General features: G+C 49.1%; 1 protein-coding gene and 1 long non-coding RNA gene across 12 annotated transcripts in view; one reads left to right on the top strand and one right to left on the bottom strand.

Annotated features, from left to right (window-relative positions):
- The window catches only part of KIAA1671, a 47218-nt gene that overhangs the window by 3929 nt on the left and 24574 nt on the right, over window positions 1-18715 (bottom strand). For 5 of the 11 annotated variants that reach the window (XM_046901187.1, XM_015275339.4, XM_040648096.2 and 2 more), the window contains 3 exon segments: window positions 4368-4486; window positions 1359-1614; window positions 449-623 (listed from right to left, as the gene is read on the bottom strand). In XM_046901187.1, the coding sequence (XP_046757143.1) occupies window positions 449-623; window positions 1359-1614; window positions 4368-4486 (550 nt within the window). 11 annotated transcript variants of the gene reach the window in all.
- Window positions 8446-10973, top strand: LOC107051593. Its single transcript, XR_001463241.4, has 2 exons — window positions 8446-10658; window positions 10776-10973. It is a non-coding gene; the product is annotated as an uncharacterized LOC107051593 (long non-coding RNA).

Raw genomic sequence — 18715 nt, 5'->3', positions numbered from 1 at the left:
GGATGCCCAGAGAGGTGGTGGTGCCCCATCCCTGCAGACAGCCACGCTCAGGGGATGGGGCTGTGAGCACTGATGGAGCTGTGGGTGTCCCTGTGCACTGCAGGCAGTGGGAACAGATGGCCTTTAGGGCTCCCTTCTGACTCAAACAGTTCCACAGCCCCTTAACTCATTATTTTCTCCACAAACAAGCTTGTCTTATGCCAGCTGCCAGAACTGACGGAGATGGAAGCTCTCCTTCACTTCAGTTGTAGGTAGCTCAAGGCAGCAGAACCCCCTCCAGGCTCCAAGGAACGGAGGGGAAGTCTCAATTCAGAGGAAGGCCCAGAGGAAGCAGGAAGAAGCTGCTGCTGGACTTGGATGCAACTCCAGGTGCATTCCCACATTCAGAAACTCCCACCCTTGCAACCAAGTTGATTACATCTCGTTATTTCAGACAGCTGAGAGATACCTGTGGAATCTTTAAACATCCACGTACTACCCGATTCTTCAGTCAAAGAAAATCTGTTTTCATACTCCAGCCCTCTGCTTCTTCTCAGAGAGTGGGAAAGAGGAGCCCGATGGCGTCTCTTCTTGCTGAGCTGTACACGGTTTTTCAGTGCACTCGAGTCCAGAATGGTGGTTTGCTATAAAAAGAAACAAACCCCTTTGTTTCAACCAGACTGAAAATAAAAGCCACCCCCTGCATAATGGCTCCCCACCCTATTTGCACCAAACCATGCAGTTTAACTGAATGATATACATTTGCCTGATTATTAGTCTTGTTACATAAAGCTATATTAAAGAGAATTAATGATGAGGATATGCTGCATCATGGCTAACCGGGTGCAACGCTGGGTCTTTGATCTCTCTTGGCTGTGGACATCTGATCTGCATGAATTAGCTTCACTAAATGAATTAATAAACGGGATTTGGGATCCTGAAGTGTTTTATGAATGCAGGCCTTGCTAGCTAGTAACAGCTGACGGCCGAGAGGGAGACTGGGATCTGAAAAGGGCAACTACATTAAGTCCTGGTGTAGCCGAGGGCTGGAATTTAATTGTGATGACAGACTGCCATCCATAGAAATTCCATGCCAGCTCGCCAGCAATGAGTAGACCACAAGTGAAGCAGCATGGCATGGAGAAAAAGCATTACTTCCTAGATGCATAAGAAAATTATTAATAACATCTTTAGCTATAGCCTTCACCCTTAACCTTTTCCAAATGGGAAGTTAGCTGGAAAAACTCATTATGATAAAGAAAAGGCAGAAGAACACTGAGGGCAAAGTCTGCAGAAGGGAATGCTTTGTGGTGGCTGCTGCTGGTAACAGTACAGCTAACAATGAAGGAGAACTTGTCCTTCTGCTCATGGTAACTTACATCAATGAAGGAGAAGTCAGTGGTCTTTCCATCTGGATAGGCATCTCCTGGAGGAGGTAACTCAGTCCCATCAGTAGAGTCTATGTCAGTGCTGGAACGGTCCAGACTTGTGCTCCTTTGGTCTTTAGAGAAGTCACAGCGGTCAGCCAGGGAGGTGGGCTCTGTTTGAGAGGACAGGGACGATGGCTGGCTGTTTGGTGGCTGCTTCCTGGTGGAAATGGCGTCATTTTCTGATGAAGGAGATTCAGGCACAAAGCTGTGGATGAAGAAAATGGAATCCGTGAGACTTCAGGGTGAACGAATACATGTGAGGATATTCTGGATCACACATTAACGGTCATGGAGGGAACTTAACATGCTGGAATCCATACACAGTTTCTGAACAATAGACTTCAGTGTGTGAGACGGGCCAAGGCCATGGATCTCCTGGAAGGAAAGCACTCAGGAGCCCATTGCTGAACAACCACCACCAACAACCACTGGGACGTGAGATAATTTCCAGCCTGGCACAGGGAATGCTGCACAGAGCGTTCCAGTTCGTGGGCGGTGAATGCTGCTTCCCTCCTCCAGCAGTGGGCCCTGGGATAATTAAGGAACGGTACTAATGAGCTCCAGGGGAAGGCTCGGTCTCACATTCTTTACCTCAAATGATATTTGCTATCTGCAGCATTAGTGGACCTAAATATCCACTGAAATACAGAAAAATGTAGAGAAAAAGGGATGGAAAGCCAGAGACTCAACACCTCTCATGGAAACGTATGAGGGCTGTGCTAAAGGATCCTCCCTGATCTCACACCTCCACAAAGCCTCTCCTCTTCAGCAGCCCAGCACTTCAGCTGGTGCAACTCAGTGCAGCACTCACCCTGCAAATCCATGGGAGAACGCAAGGAGAAACACAGCTCCTCTCCCTGAACCTGCACTGCTCGGTCGTTTCTAATTCATCACCTCTCCAATGGGTTCTCCTTGCACAATTCCATCACACACCGCAGCACGGCAAGGAGAAACAGCACCACCAGTTCTGCACAGTGGGCTCCTCCAGCTGAACAGCAAATTAGGGGAAAAATTCCCCTCGGAACAATGGTCAAATATTCTAACATAAAATATGCTTCCAGCTCTCATTATGAAGAGGTATTACGTATCTTTTTCTACTGCTTGATTAAGATTTCCGTTTTATGAATATACCCAGATATACTGCTTTGAGTACATTGCCAACACTTGCAAATACTCGCTCGACGAAAATCTCTCTTTTGCATGCAATCTAAAAAGCCATTTCCCATAAAAGTTAATTGTTTTTCCTTATGAAGTCTGTTTCAATCCGAAACCGAGGATTTTCTATGACATCAGCTTGGAAAAGCTCACTCAATTGCTTGAGAAAATAGCACTATCTCATAGATACGCTAATCAGGAACCCAATTCCTGCCTCCAAATCCAACCCTGTCCCTGTGTTCCAAGAAGCTTTCTGCAGCGAGCCCAGAGCACCCCCAATGTCTGCTCCACAGTGACTCAGCCCTGGGTGACAACGATCCTTCCTCCCCCTCCGAGCAGCTCATTGAGCAGCAGGACCATGTATATCCTGTTGCCATGTAGTCATGGTTTATTTTGAAATTCCCTTCCTCTCTCAGAGAAAATGAGTTCATATGCAGAGGCATCAATGAAATGCTCCTAAAGGGGATTAAATAATCCCCTTCACGGCTCTAGTACTGGAAAATGCCAGAAGGTGGAAGCTTCAAGCAGAGCTGTAGGCATCGTTACACTGTAAAGTAATTAAAAACTAAACATTTGCTACAGAGGAAGCAAAATTTCAGGATGCAAAGATTGAGAGTTCAATACTTTAATAAACCAGACATTTTATCTGCTGCTTTTCTAATCCTTGAAGTGTGAAATAGCTGTCTCTTCGGGAGCTGAGAGAAGCACCTTGGTTAAGAAGCTGATTTCCAAAAAACACCTACAAGGTACTAAAATCACAGTTCATTTTACAGAAGAGCTGGATGCTGGCATGTCACTCTGTCAGCTGAAAGCTCCCCTTGACTTCATAAGCGATAATATTTATATATATATATAACTCAGAGTTCTCCAGTGTAAAACACACCAAAATGATGTTAATATCTGCTATAAGAGTTCAACGATACAGCATTAAAAAAGAGCAGGGAAAATGGCATTTTCTCACTACCTTGTGAAAAGAGAAGACACTGGCTCAAGCAGTGCAGACCTTAGAATCACAGAATGGCTGGGTTGGAAGGGGATCACAGAGTCATGGAATCACTGCATGGTTGGATTACAAGGGGCCTTAAAGATCACAGAGTCATGGAATCACAGCATGGTTCAGTTGGAAGGGACCTCTGAGCTCCCCCAACCCCTGCCATGGACTGGTTGACCCCACCAAATCCCAAAACTGCTAGACCACCCATGGTCAGACCACGTCCTTACCTACCTCATGGGGAAAAAGTGGGCAGTTACAGCAGAACCTCTGCCCATCCCCAGCTCTACCCATTAGACCCACATTCACATAAGTAGATAATCACTTTCTAAACATGCAAATATACATTTCTGATTGCAGTTACAGAAACAAATGCAATGCAAAACTACACCACCGAACTTAGTTAAAGCCACTTCATGCATTTAATCGAGAAAACATACTTTTCCCATATCTTCTATCATTTCAGCACTACAAAATACCATTCTGCTTGCGTTTCATGTGCCAGCAGACTTGTTAGATCTATTCCAGTCAAAGCTGTTTTTGTCATTGCCTATAAAAGTGGTGATACTGCTTTCTCCCTGGGGGATGGAACTTAAATTCCAGACCTCACTGCTGCCGGTGGATACTGGAGAAATATTTCTTCACCTACAGACTACAGAAACCTTACACCCACTGCAACAGCATCATGCAATTTCAGGAATCCATACATACGGGCACGCTTGAGTGTTTGCAGCAAAAACCAGAAGGATGGGTGCTTCTCATGGAGCAGCTGAGGCAGAATGTGTGCACAGGACAGAGGGGATGGTGCTCACCTGTCCCCGCTGCGCCGCTGCTCGCTCCAGGTGCCATACTGGCTGTCGGGCTCCTGCACCAGTGTGTCTGTGTCCTTGGCTTCGGGGGGCTGTCTTGTGAAGCATTGCTTCAGCTGGTCCTGCAACAGAGCAAACAAAACCCACCGTCATTCCTTTATCCCTGAGCTGAATGGCTCCGGTCTTATTTCCCACTGTGGTTTTGAATTGATCGATTCAACTTAAACGTGGACAAAGGCTGTGAGCTCTGAACCACAGCTCTCTACAAAATGAGCACCGGTTTCCTGGCCAAACAACCCATTCTAAAGGCAGAAAACAACTAATTTGTTTTAGCAACTCTTATCTCACCCATGCAACAACAGGAGTTCAGCACAGAGCCCCCAAACACACAGGGGAAACGTCAGCTCCACTCATGTTTCAAGCTTGCTAGCTTTAAAAAGTGCTTTCATTTTTGAACACTTCCTTTGGAAGACCTTCAAAATACAAATCATCAATAAATAAATAAGCAGAAGGCCAGACACTAGAAAGCCCTTGGCAAATGGATGGGTGTTACTGGAAAGTTTAAATACAGCGCATAAAGTAGGGCAGATTGCAGTGTTGGTGGGGTTCTTCCCCCCTCACCACGCTCTACTTTGACCCTTTGTACCTCAAGGGATTATTTGATGAAGGCAGGAGATCCATGAAATAAAAAGGGAATCAGTGCATCCGAGGACCATTCCCTTCTGAGGGACAGCAGTGGGCCAGCTGCTGCTGGCACCCTCAGTTTGCAGCAGACCGATGTTCCTTTGCACCAGAACATGGCACTGCTGTACCTTTTGCTTTGCATTTGCATGGAGATGAGCACTGAAGGTAGAGCTACCCAAACACAGTGCACCCATTGCCCTGCATGGACACAAACACGGCTCTCGGTTCCATACCAGCTGTGTGGTTTCTTGTGCCATTACTTCTGTGAATCTGAAGGATGCTGCTCTGAGACCGATGGTTCAGGATAGCTAAGCAACACAGGCAGCAGCTACTCAAGAAGTTCTACAATGCTTACATCTCTTGGAGCAAATGCTTACATCTTTTTTTTCCTTATTCCCCCAAGTGTACCATCAGCAATTGCCATTTTCTAGTCCTATCTCACTCCCTGCTGCTGACAAAGTGGTCTATTTTAACACCAAGTGAAAGAAAGCAATAAAAGGCTCTGCTATTTGTTCCAATATTACAAAGCACCATTGCCAGACAAGTACAATTCTCAGCCTGCAATACTCAAGGTGCCCATTTGGGGAGTTACAACGAAACAGGTTCCTTGCTCTCCATCTTTCAGACATCCCCAGGCCTCGTAGCTCATTGGGTGTAATTCCGAACCCCTGTTTCTCCATATGCCCACAGATGGAAAGGTGTAAGCTGAACTCCTGCACTGTTCCATCCGTCCCTACAGAAGCCTGCAGCAAGGTGCCTCCCCTGGCAGTCAGATGAATGGCAGAAGAAACTGCCTTGTTGCTCTTGGAAACCACGTGGCGTTTCCTCTCCCTTGGCATGGGCACATGGTTGGGTTCCCACAAACTCACCTTGCAGGCCCTGTGCTGGGGCAGAACCAACTCTCCTCCAACAGACACGAGCCCTCGGGGCACACATTGCCCATTGTTTATAAAAAAACACTGCGTTATCACGGAAATAGTGCTTGTAAGGAGAAAACATGCACAACCCAGATAACACCACCATCCCAGCAGCAGCAGGAAAGACATTCAGACACAAACGTATTGCTCAGCTGAAGGTTCTCTGAGAGCTCTACATGTATATTGGTTCATGGCTGAAATGCTTTTAGACAGGAGCGATTCCAAATTAGATTATACAGATACATTTGCTTCTGCTGGCATTACCATTTCCCTTGGAACAGCTTAGCGCTCCTGACAAAGTGCATGAATGGAAAGAGCATTGAAAGCTTTAAAACATGACAGTGTTGGGAACATAACGGAGCAGTTCTGCATGTACAAGTGATGTTCTCTTTGGGTCTGCCACCAGCACAGCCCATCGCACAGCTCGCAGTGCCCCGTGCCATTCACTCACACAAACCACAGCAGAACAAACAGCCAAGCAGAACAGACCTGTGCTGGACAGGGTTGGTTTGTTTTTCATGTGAGATAATTATTAACGTGATGAAGTTGTGCAAGTGGCCCATTCCTTCTTCGTTTATCCCTCGGAACAGACCAAGCTCAAAAGGTTGGAGCATGCACAACCAGAGCTGGGCCAGACACTAAAAGTTCCTCAGGAAACAGAGCATCATCCATAAACACAGACATTTCAAAAGGAAAAGGCAATGAAAATAAAAGGGCTCTGGTCTCTTCTTCACACACAACGTAAACCCAAGTGAAGAATCTCCTTACTCACAGACGCAGAAAGCACACACAGAAGGTGTCCTCAGTCAAACACCACTCTCTATCCAGTACTCAAATGCAGTAATTGCCCATGATTTGATCAATTTGATCATTCCAACAACAGCAGCCACGATAAACACAACGTAATTTCCATACGGAGCAGAACAGCAGAGCTGGACACTGACTCACATTTCTCTCTACTTCACCTAAAAGCAGACGTTGTGATTAGAGCTGTTTCAGGACTCTCTTGGAATTAAGCTGCTTCGGCAAATAGTGCAAGATTGATTATTCCTGCAATTCCTGAAAATGATGTGCACACAATATTGCTCCTGCCAGTGCAGAAATTTACCATAACTGAGAATGAATGCATATATTTATGTGAAAAACTCTTCTGTGCTGCTGTGAAATAAAGACTTGGCACACGAGGAGCACCAGTTGACTGAGATCTCACGAGGTAGAATCTGTACAGACAGCTTCAAAAATAATCTTTGTTTGCTAAAGAGACTGAGACATCAGACAGCCAAAATGACACCCTGCAGCTTGACGTGCAAAAAGGAGAAGCTAAAATCTACTGGAAGAATGAACGTGAATAGGTAACTGCACACAGGAATGGAGCATTGACCATCCGCTCCATTGGCACTAAACTCACAGGAAAGTTTTGCCAGCCTCTTGAAAGGTTTTTTGTGTGTGTATACACACACACACACACACTGATAAGTTACTATACATTAAAAGAAAACAAGGCCTTAGAAACCATGCGAGATTAGATGGGATGGGATTGGGGGGGATAGAATGGGGCAATGTGCAGCATGAGCTGGTGGTTGGCACCCAACCCAAAGCAGGAGGTATGGACTGGGTGATCTCTAAGCTCCCCGCCAACTTAAGCCATTCTACAATCCTACAAGCTGGATATTTTCACTTCCTAAGCACCGGAGCAGCAGTGCAGGCAGAGGGATGCCATGGGTACTTACTATCCAGTGGATGAACGCTGCCCACAGGGAGAAGGTCATGGCTGGGACTGAGCTTGGTGCTGTGGGGCAATGGGTCCCACGGAGCAGCACCCGCTGCCGCCCGCCCCACCCGGCCCTGTGGCCATAGATAGCAGTTCCAGGAACTGCAGCTTTCTCTCTGAGAAGTCGAAGGGGCTCCAACTCCACCTGCATGCATGGATACACAGGGCTGCCCTCCTCAGCCCCAAACGCTGACGAGCAACATAAAGTCCTCAAAGAAATGCTGCAGTATTGACAGAAGTAATGGGATAAATCCATCCCAAAGCCTTTGCATCCCTGCACAGGGCAGTCCCAGCTTTCCACGGCCACATCCAGAGCTTTGCAAGGAACCCTGTGACCACGTGCAATGATTTCTAGCCCCAGCTTTTGCACAACTGCAATCCATCCACTCCCTCCACTGAGGATTCCAAAGGCGGTTTGGAGTTTGTCATGCTCTGGACCCTGAAAATAGAGCTGCTGGGACTCACGGTGAACTCACCATGCACCCACCTCGTGGTCTGCACACAAGGCTCCAGTGCTGCAAGGATTTGATGCTGTTATGGTAGGAAGTGAATCTATTTGCTTTTTTTTTTTTGACAAGCTGCATGCTTGAAATCAACACCTCCCACTTGGAATGCTGTTATCTCACAGCTCCGCTGCACAGTTAAGGCTTTTCCAAGCAAGACGCAATTTTCAACCTCAAACAAACAATCCTGGGAAGGAGGGCTCCCCAGTTTGAAGTCTGGGCTTTAAGATGCACACAGAGCAGTAGGATTTCCTGCCAACAAATGAATATCTGGAAACGGCGCGCTGCTCGTTGAAACAAAAACTCCACACAACCTAGAAGCTGTTCGCATCATCTCCTTGCAACCAGCCTGAGGAACACCAGAGAGTTGAGTTGAAGCGATTATTGCTGTCAAAACAAGTCGGGAACAACGGAGGCACTCAGCTCAGCACCCATCGCTGCGGCTGCACGGCCCTCATTTGCACTGCCAGCCACATTCATGGCCCGTTAAACCAAAGAGAAGTTATTAAGAATGAAAAAGCGTGAGCTGCCTCCGTGCTGGCCCTCGTATCTTCGTTAATTAAACACAACAGCTCTCCTCCTCCCCCCAGCCCCAAGGTACACAAACACTCCTTTCTGAAAGCCCACTCGCTACAACTTCCTCCTCGCTGCCACAATAGCTGTCTGCAAATTGAACGATAAATGGACAGGACACAAAGTATTTCTGAGAGCCGTTGGGTTTCCAGGGAACACGGGGGCCAAATAAGTCTGCAGCAAAACAGTAGAGCTCAGATTAAGAATGCCAGTGTGCATTTGGTTCTTCTGCAGAAGGATGCTCGGGGCACAGGACCTGGGGTAAAACCAAAGCGTTTGGTGCAGATGAATGCTCTCCAGGAGCCAGAGAAAGAAAAGAAGCAAGTTGCCATACTTTGATAGCAGCATAAGGGCATAGCTGAGGAACTTATCACTAAATAAGGAGCCTACTTGCCAGCTCCCCCTCATTTAAGAGCTTAGAATCACAGAATGGTTTGAGCTGGGAGAGACCTCAAACATCACCCAGTTCCAATCCCATTGCAGCGGCACATGGGAGAACACAACAGCACCAACTCCCCACTAACACAAGGGCTGAGTGACCTTACGTTGGAGCACAGGAGCTGCTCGCAAGCTGAGCTAAATGCATGCACAAAGCTAAGCGTGTGCCAAAAGAATGGCAGCTCTGCTGCTGCCTTCAGCAAGTTTGCTGGAAAGGTGACCCCCACACCCCAGGGCTCCCTGCTCTGCAGAGCAAGAAGCACAGTTGCCCTCTGCAGGTTCCCCATTCCCATTCTGCAGTCCCATCCATTTCACTTGCTTAAACAAGTTTTGAGTTTGGGTGGTTTCTAATAAACCCAACGTCTCAACTTCAATACAAATGTCACCATGCTAACAGCGTAACAATGGTTACCAAATATTTTCCTCCTCGCTCTTTTGTGCTCACCTGACAATATTCCAGCGCAGCCAAAAAGGAGATTAGCAGAAAGCTGTGCCAAAAAAGCAGCAGAGCTGATAAAAGCAATGCTAGAAATGGCCCATCGCCCCATGCCACACCTGCCATAGGAATGTGGCTTTGCCTTGGATCACCCGTGAAAAACCCTCCCTGAGCCCATGTCACAGAATGGCTGAGGTTGGAGTAGAGCTTAGAGATCCCCCACCCTGCCATGTGCTGGCTGCCCCCAGCTCAGCTGCCCAGGGCCCATCCATGGCCTCGGGCACCTCCAGGGATGGGGCACCCACAGCTCTGGGCAGCACTGCCAGGGCCTCAGTGCCCTCATATTGGGGCCGCTCATGTCTGTACGGCTTACAGTGAGTAAACAAAACTGGAGCCCTCCTCATTCACCTGGGTCTCACAGCTTCCATCCCACAACAAAGTAGCAGCGGTGCTAAGAAAAACAGCGGGGGATAACCACTGCTCACCACTGACTGCAGGGTGACGGCCCTCAGCTCTTCCCAAGTGCAACTTCAGGCACTGCAAACGGAGCGGCACGCAGAGTCACGCCGACCTGTGACAGACGCTTACCTTACACCAACACACCCGCCTCGCTGCCAAAGCCCTAGCAAAGATTTCCACCCGTGCTCCAGCCAGCTGGGAGCAGACACCTTTACCTGCCACCGCTCTGGGCTCGTTCCTAACCCCAAAAGCAGACCAAATAACACCGCACAGAGCCCAGATTGCACGCGGGTCATCCACCCCCAGATCATCCCGCGGCGCACGGCTTACAAGGTCGGGCGGCTCCGCGCTGCTCTGCCTCTTCCTCAGCGAGGAGAAGCGCTGCTGGCTGCGCACCGAGAAGCGCCGGAAGGACTCCCGGCTGCGGGAGGCGAAGTGCCTGAAGGAGGAGGTCCGCTTCAGGGGGGCCCTGGGGCCGGCAGCCCGCTCGTGGGCCACCGCCGCCGTCACCAGGTTGAGCGCTTCCTGCAGGGACCGGCGCACCGTGCCCATCCACTGGGTCATGTGAGTTTGGGCCACGGTCAGCTTGTCTCCCAGGTAATCCATTTTGTTGTTATTTTTCCTCCCCAGGTGGATATTCAGGGACGTAATTCTCCGTGGCAGCCCCGATTCCGCAAGAAGGATTCCGCTCGTACAGTGTTTCCGTGCACGTAAATAGCACTAGGCTAGCGCCGCCGGCGTGCCTCTGTATTTAAATGGAGGCGTGAGGCTGGAGACGGACATTTGTCAAGGAGGAAAAAAAATAAAAGGTTTTCCTACTTACAATCACGTTTGCTTAAAATAACTCTTCATTCAGCCATGTTAGAGAGAGAAATGAAGGTCTCAGTCCTGGAAATCCAGTCTTACTTTCTCATGCCGGAGCTGGATAAGCATCTCCCTTCAGAAGCCAACTTTGCACGCTGCAGCCAGTATCAGAAGGGCAGCATCCTCCCGGCAGGGCAGCAGTTCAGCACTCCGCCATGCGTCCCTTCTTCCCCGTGATCCATGCGGCCGCCGGGCTGCTCCCCATCCAGGAGCTCTGGGTACGGGGTCAGCAGCTCCCGCTGCCCGCTGCCCACGGGGCCATGGCCGCAGCCAGCCCTGCTGGCGGACCCAGAGCCGTGCGTGCACGAGAGCTGCGGAGCGGCGTGCTGACCGGCGCGGAGCTCTGCGCTCCCCAGGCTGAGCGCTCCGGAGCACCGCTGGCTGCTGCCAGCTCTTGGCCGCCCGCCCGGCTCCTGCAAGCTGCTCCCGAGCGGGGCGGCCTGCCTGGAACAATGCGCGGGGTGACACAGCCGCAGCGCCGGGAAGGAGCTGGGCTGGGCCCTGTGCAGGCAGCGTTGCCATGGCGACGCCGAACAGCATCTCTCTGCCTGCAGCCAGGCGGGCACGGAGGGGCTGCGGGCCAGGCCAAGCTCCTGCAAGGCGCGGGTGGGGCTGGGGACGCGCAGCCCCTTCCTTAAGCCATTCACCAAGCAACCACATCAGCACCTGTCAACGATTAACCCGGGGTCAGCCACATCCCACGTGCCACCCGGGCATGGTGACACCATGACCTGCAGCACGGCCATGGAGAATGGCAGAGGTGTACGGACGTGTCCAGCCCAGAGGTGCTGGGGGGCAATGCTTCGTGTGCCTTTCTCACCCCGCAGGCCAGAGCTGCTTGCTGAGCTCAGGGCTTCTTTTCGTTTCGATGCATTGCATCATTCTCCCCTCTCCCCTAACCCTTTTGGGGGAGCGGATTTAACAGAATGAATAATTTCCAGGCAATGTGGCACAAAATGGTGCCAGTTTAGGGTTTTGCTGCATCAGGAGTGCTGCCTGGAGCTACGCTTGCAAAGCCTGGAGGAAATGGAGTTTCTTCCCTTTAAAGAGCTGAACTCCATCAGCCTGGAACTCCTCTCCAAGAAACGCAGCACTGACAGCACGGAGCACACCGTACCCTGCTTCTTGTCCCTGAACACCTTACAGTTGTTCTGAACATTCTCAAATTAGCAGTCGAATAGAAACCCTCAGTGCTGCAAGAGGATCCAAGCAAGAGAAAAACCCGTTCTTCCTTGCGCAGCCCTTCCTCTGAAGAGCTACCAAGCTGGTTTTGCACAGAAATGGAAGGAGATCTCCCCGATCAGGTGACCCTAGAACAAGGCTTTTCTTACATTTTTAAAGGAACAGGAAAAAAAGTACTTAACACGTTATTCTCACGCGGTTAAGCAATGGAGATTGTGCATCCCACCGACAGCACCAGCTCCTGAGCCCTGCACCCAAGCTGGCCAACAGATGGGGCTGAGCTCAGCTCCCCAAGGACGACCCAGAAAAATAAGTGAGGTATGAAAGAAGGGAATTTTGAGCAGCATCGTCTCACTGATATGCACCTCCATAGCACTGCCACGGAAGAAGGGTCCTAAAAACACCCTACAATGGACCCAGCTAAGACTGGAATGCTTATTCCACTTTTTAATTTCGTTTTTCCCCATCAAAAGCTCCACAGGTTGACCTCTACGCTGGGTCTTATGAGTCCCCATGCTATTGATGGGGCCTGCTTTTCTCCCCTCTATTCTGGCATGCAAAATCACCCACTGAAAGCTCTGGGAATTGCCATGTCTGCCAATAGGGCTAAAAAGCTGCTCAAAATTAAGCAAGTCGTATTTCAGGGGTGTTCCTGGTTCAAGCAAGATTTAAACCGATTTAAACCCTAAACCCCTCACAGCCCTCACCCCATAGCAAGGCTCCGGGTGCACACCGCATCCAACACTGCATAACTGATCACTGCAGCAGCCAACGGGGCCTTGTTATGCCAAGGTCACCATCCCTGAAGGTGATTAAGGAAAGGGTGGCTGTAGCACTTTGGGACATGGCTAGTGGACAATAGTGGCAGTAGGCAGATGGTTGGACTGGGTGATTTTGGAGGTCTTTTCCAACCTTCATGATTCTGTGACACTCCTTGGGTTCACCAGACACTACAAAATAATACAGTTTGAATAATTTCCTTATTTTTGCCCCCCAAATTCTCTATTTTGCCAACCAACACAATTCACGTACATGCCTACACTGCCCTACTTGCTGCAACAAGAACTTTGGACAGTGTCTATTAGCAGTGAAATCTCTTGCATAAGCTGAAACAACAGGTACTTCGTTAATATTTACACTGAATATAATCACAGAATGGTTTGAGTTGGAAGGGACCCCCAAAGGCCATCTGGTCCCACTCCCTGCAATGCACAGGGACACCCACAGCTCCATCAGGCGCTCACAGCTTGACCCAATATTTGGTTTCCTCTCTTATATTCGTTTCAATCTGAAACGGAGCAATTTAAGTTCATGTGCGGTTTTAATTTATGCCTAATCAAAATGATTGTTAATGACAATGGTATCAGAACCTGACGTTAAAGCCATTCCCCCCATACAGATACCCAACTACAAGGAGACCGAAATCAGATTCTCAGCCCGTTCTTTCCAACATTTGACTATTTTAAAGCCCCCAGAGCTCACATCTGTGCAGGACGAGGGGAGAGAGTGGCAGCAGAGACCTATCACTTCCAATACCTTCCACTCTTCAGTCCTTAATAACACTGTGATCCAGCCCTGAGCTTCGTGCATGTGCTGCGTGCTATGCTGAGCTCCCATCCGCATTCCCCTCTTGCGACCACCGCCCTTCCTCATTGCATTTCACCATCCCACGCGACTTCGGCCCATTGTTTCAAGTCTGAGCTGCTCAGGGAAAGAGCCTTACTGTTTCTGTAGAGCACAGGCAACACTCAACTTCATAACAAAAGAAACCAGAGAGAGCGCTATCAGCTCAGCAAGACAAAGATCTGTACCTCCTGCTCTCCTTTAAGAGAAGCCATACTGGAGTAGGTACTCAAACAGCAATCCACACATGGAAGAATTTCATGAATCGCAGTCAGATGAAATAAAAGAGGGACAGATGCATTAGGCCAATGATAATATGCTTAATACAGCTTCTCTCTGTACAACTGTTAGGTTTAAATATGATTTTCAGTAACAATTGCAATGGTAACAGAGCCAAATGCTTCTGAGGACATCAATCCTTTTGTACCCCACAAAGCAAGGCGCAGCTAAACATCCTGACCATGCGCTGCTGGTGGACCTTGAACTGCTTCAGCATGAAACAAAGCTATCGATGCTAAAGCTTAGGGAATGTGCTAAAAATACATGATGATGTTTGAAGGCTCATGTCCACAATCATTCAGCACTTCCCTTCTATCTCAGCTGAGGAGGAAAGGCTGAAAAACAAAGCAGAAACAGGAAACTCCTACAGCACAGCTCTTCTGGAAAGTACTGAAAACATTTTCTTTACATTTACCTACGTCAAAAGGATCGAGCCAAGCAAAACATGGATAAATAAAGGTTGTTGGGTTGGTTTTCCCTCCCCCCATTTATACCAATAAAAAAAACACCTACTGTTACGAGAGGTTTTTGTTGCCCCATCTCTGAAGGTGCCCAAGGCCATGGGTGGGCACTGGGGAGCCTGAGCTGGTGGGGAGCAGCCAGCCCACAGCAGCGGTTGGGGCTGGGTGATCTTTGAGCTTCCCTCCAACCTCAGCCATCCTATGACTGTTAATATTACCATACCTCCAACACGGACTGAACACTGCACACCAGTTAGATCCTACCAGTTGGCCACTTCTACATGCAAATGAGAATTGGCCATACAAAACCAAGAGACACCCAAAACATCTCCCTTCTTTGCCTGGCAGAAGCTTTCAGTGCTGTCTGGCAGGAGAAATTTGGCATAATCTTTCTTTCCTGTGGAAGATGAGAATCTACTGGAGCTACTGAAGGTATAAATCTGACTTTGGGAATTCAGAAAACACCTAAAGGGAAAGCACTCTCGTGCTTTGGGTTGCAGGGCTCTGTCCAACCGGATTGGGTTCCCTGCCCAGCCGGGGCCTCCACGGACACAATGGAGATGAATGCACTGTTTCCCCACCAGGCCCAGGGCTCTGCAATTCCTTCTGCTTCTCAGCTGCACCTGCTGCGCTCCTGCTCAGCACCGCTGCACTGCAAATCAAATCCCATTGGACATCCACTCACATCTGACGTCTGCAACCTCCAACTCAGCAACCAGAACTTGCCAGGTAAGAGGTGAGCAAATAACCCACACCACCTCCATCACACAGCGTGTGCTCACCAGCCCCAGCCATGAGTCACCAAACCAAATACTACGTTTTTCTGACCTGCAGTCGTGTTTAAGATTAACCTGGAGTTAATTTTTAAGAGAACCCTCGTGCTGCAGCACGCAGCCCCCATGCAGCTCGAGGAAAGTCTCGCATAAAGAGCTACTTTCACCGTGCTCAAGCTGCTCTCTTCCTAAATGCCATTTCCCTTCAGTACAGTAAACACGCACTGCCGTATTAACGAGTTGCAACTGCTGAAAGAACAGAAACAATAGTGGGAACTTGGCCGTCGCCCAGCGGTAGCGGCGTGGACAACAGCATGGGAAAAGCAGGAATTGAGTCAAATCAACTTTACAGCAACACGTTGGCAGTGAGGTTACCCCTGGGCTGTACGTGCAGCAGTGGCACAGCTCCCCATCAGCAGCCTGTCCCACTGCTCCCAGCCCAGCACGGCTCAGCCCTCCCAGACGTGAACCCAGAGCGCATTACTTCCTCAAAGCATTTCATGGTAAATTGAACTTAATCCCTTTGCTATCATAACAGACGGCCGAGGATGCTGTGTGCTTCCCCCATTGTGAGATGGGATGCAGCTGCAGTGACACACAGTGGCAGTGAGCCCCAGTGCACTGGGGAGGCAGCAAGCTGCTCTGCGAGGGCACAGCAGCTGAGACCTTGTCAAAACAATCTCTGGCTCTTGATTTCTAGCTTCAATAACCCAAATCGCTTGCAATTTTGTAATTACTATTCAACGACTGGCAAAAACCCCAGCAGGGTTTTAGCAGCCTCTAGAACTAGAGCTGAAAAATTGTCCTGAGTTAGAAGTGGAGGAACAAGGTATGCTGAGCAGGAAGAAACCCAGTGCTCTTCTAACCCACATTTTGACCACACAGCTAGGATATTTTGAGTGGGGTCTGCTGTGATAGGACAAGGGGAAATGGTCTCAAACTCAAAGAGAGGAGATTTAGGTTGGATATAAGGAAGAAGTCTTTACACTGAGGGCAGTGAGGCAGTGCACAGGGTGCCCAGAGAGGTGGTGGTGCCCCATCCCTGCAGACAGCCACGGTCAGGGGATGGGGCTGTGAGCACTGCTGGAGCTGTGGGTGTCCCCGTGCACTGCAGGCAGTGCAAACAGATGGCCTTTGGAGGTCCCTTCCAACTCAAACCACTCTATGAGTCTGTGATTCTGTGAATGTACCATAAGCTTATTTGAGATAGCCCCTTCCCATTACACAAGAAAATGGGGTACAAGGAACGCTGGTGTCCCACAGGCTTCTGGGAATAGAAGTGAACTTATTTTACAGCGCAGCCATGGCCATGCTTACAGCATCTCTATATTTTATCAAGTTTTCAGAAACTTCCACCACTTCCCCACTCCAGACATCTTTCCTGCCACCCCCAGTTGAAATTAACAAAATACACATTGTATGAGATACTGGGATGTAACTACCTCTTCCTACATGGGGTATCCAGAAGAGGCCAGCAGCTCACTTCCCACGGCAGCACGGTGCTCTCCAGTAGCTGCTCTCAGCATTGCCAGCTCTTTCCTATCCTGAATGACCGATGTTCACACAGCTCTCCATCGAGCCCCCAGACTTTGGCTGCCTATTGCCTCAGACACCCCAGCAGCAGCACAGCTGGAGGCCCCAGAGCCCTGTGCAGGGCTGAGTCAGGCTCCCATCGAGCACCCAGCAGAGCTGCTGCTCAGAACAGGAACCCATCTCTTCTGGAGCCGATCCAGAGCTTTCCTCTGTTTCCAGCTCTGCCCCCACTACAAGAAGCCTGACCTCTGTTTGCAAAGATGGTTTAGATTACTTGGCTCAAATGCACCTGATTAATTGTTTATCAATGTGCTCCTACAGCTACATTAAAGAGATTGCGTCACAGATGTTGCAACATCCTGCAAAAAAACCCCAGGGCAGAGCAAGAATTGCTGATAACTGAGGTGGTTATGGACAGGAACAGAACCACCTGAGAGCACTCCACTAGTGGCATTGGCCATCAGACCACTGAGCAGCACTGCAAGAGCTTCCTGAGCAAGACAGATCTAAAGATGTCTTGTATCAGCTGCAGCAAAGCTCCTCACCAGCTGTAAAAAGGAGGATGAATACACCATGTACCCTGGAAAACACTCAAATATCATCAATATAAGCTCGGGTTACCGAATGACTGGCATTTGAATGTATGATTACAATAAAAGCCAATTAAAGATGATGAACAGATCGGTGCTAGGAAGAAGGTATATGACAGAACAGAGAAGGAAATGACGATGTGGTGAATACTGAGAGCTATGACTCAGACTCTGCACTTCAGCTGCTGATGTACAGACCATGGCAGTGTGCTGGTGAGGAAGCCCTGCTCCTCCCCTGCTCCAAGAGGCATCGCTTCATCTGACCAAACCAGACTCTTACATCATCAGCCAGGAGCCTCTGCATTCCTGAACTGCCATTCCAAAGATTCATGAAGCCTTACATAGCCATCTGTGAGGCTCCATCAACACTCTTAGCTTTTCTCCCCCTTTATTTACCTTCACCTAGCGGGTACAGCCGAAGGAATAGTTCTCAGAAGCTTCTGTTAGTCCATCTGCTGCCATCAAGAAACTCAATGTTTGCTCCTCCCCAGGATCTTGGCTTCTCAGCAACCCCTGTTTTGATGTTATGCATCACCAAGTAAAGGGGACACAAACCTAAAGGGAAGAGCTGCAGTATCTCCGAGCGCTGCAGCAAGCCTCAGTAGTGATGTAAATGGTCCAGGTTTGATAAGCTTGCTTTTCTCCTCGTTATCACAGCTCCCATTGAATTAATGGATCAAACACTGCTACCCAACAAGGCATTCTGCCCCCAGCACAGACTGCTTCTCAGAAACGCTGAGCTCTCACCCTGAGCACGGCGCTGACGTCTTGGTGACCACTGACCGCTTCCCATGTGCTCAGCCTGACCACAGGCATCTTCGTGCTCAAAAAAAACCCCACCAAGATGTTATTTAGAAACGTTTCCTACACATCACAGCAAAAAGTGCCCTATTGAAAGGCTAGGAGAGGCAACAGCACGCAGTTAGCCGGGGGTTGGCACTGAGTGGGTCCAACGATGTCCAACACCACCACAGTGCAAGAAAGCAACATCCACGGCAGAAGAGATGTAACCTACCAATAACTCCCAGCAGTGGCTTTCAAAGTGCATTTTCATGATAATGTTTTTTAATTAAGAGTTGTATTCTTCTCCAGGTCTACCTAATGAATATCTTAGCTGCCCAAGATGGATTAAGTAACACAGAGCTTGACAACTAACCCTGACATCTCTGGTTACTCCTGACACAGAGAGAACTGATAGTTATCTCCTTAGCAGCCTTCAGATGTAACGCCAACACACACAAAGCGACTGCTGTGCTCTTCCCTTA

This window comes from Gallus gallus, chromosome 15 (assembly GCF_016699485.2).
Source record: "Gallus gallus isolate bGalGal1 chromosome 15, bGalGal1.mat.broiler.GRCg7b, whole genome shotgun sequence".
Taxonomy (NCBI): domain Eukaryota; kingdom Metazoa; phylum Chordata; class Aves; order Galliformes; family Phasianidae; genus Gallus; species Gallus gallus.
Note: the sequence above shows the minus strand (reverse complement) of the source record. Positions and strands in the feature narration are given on the sequence as shown.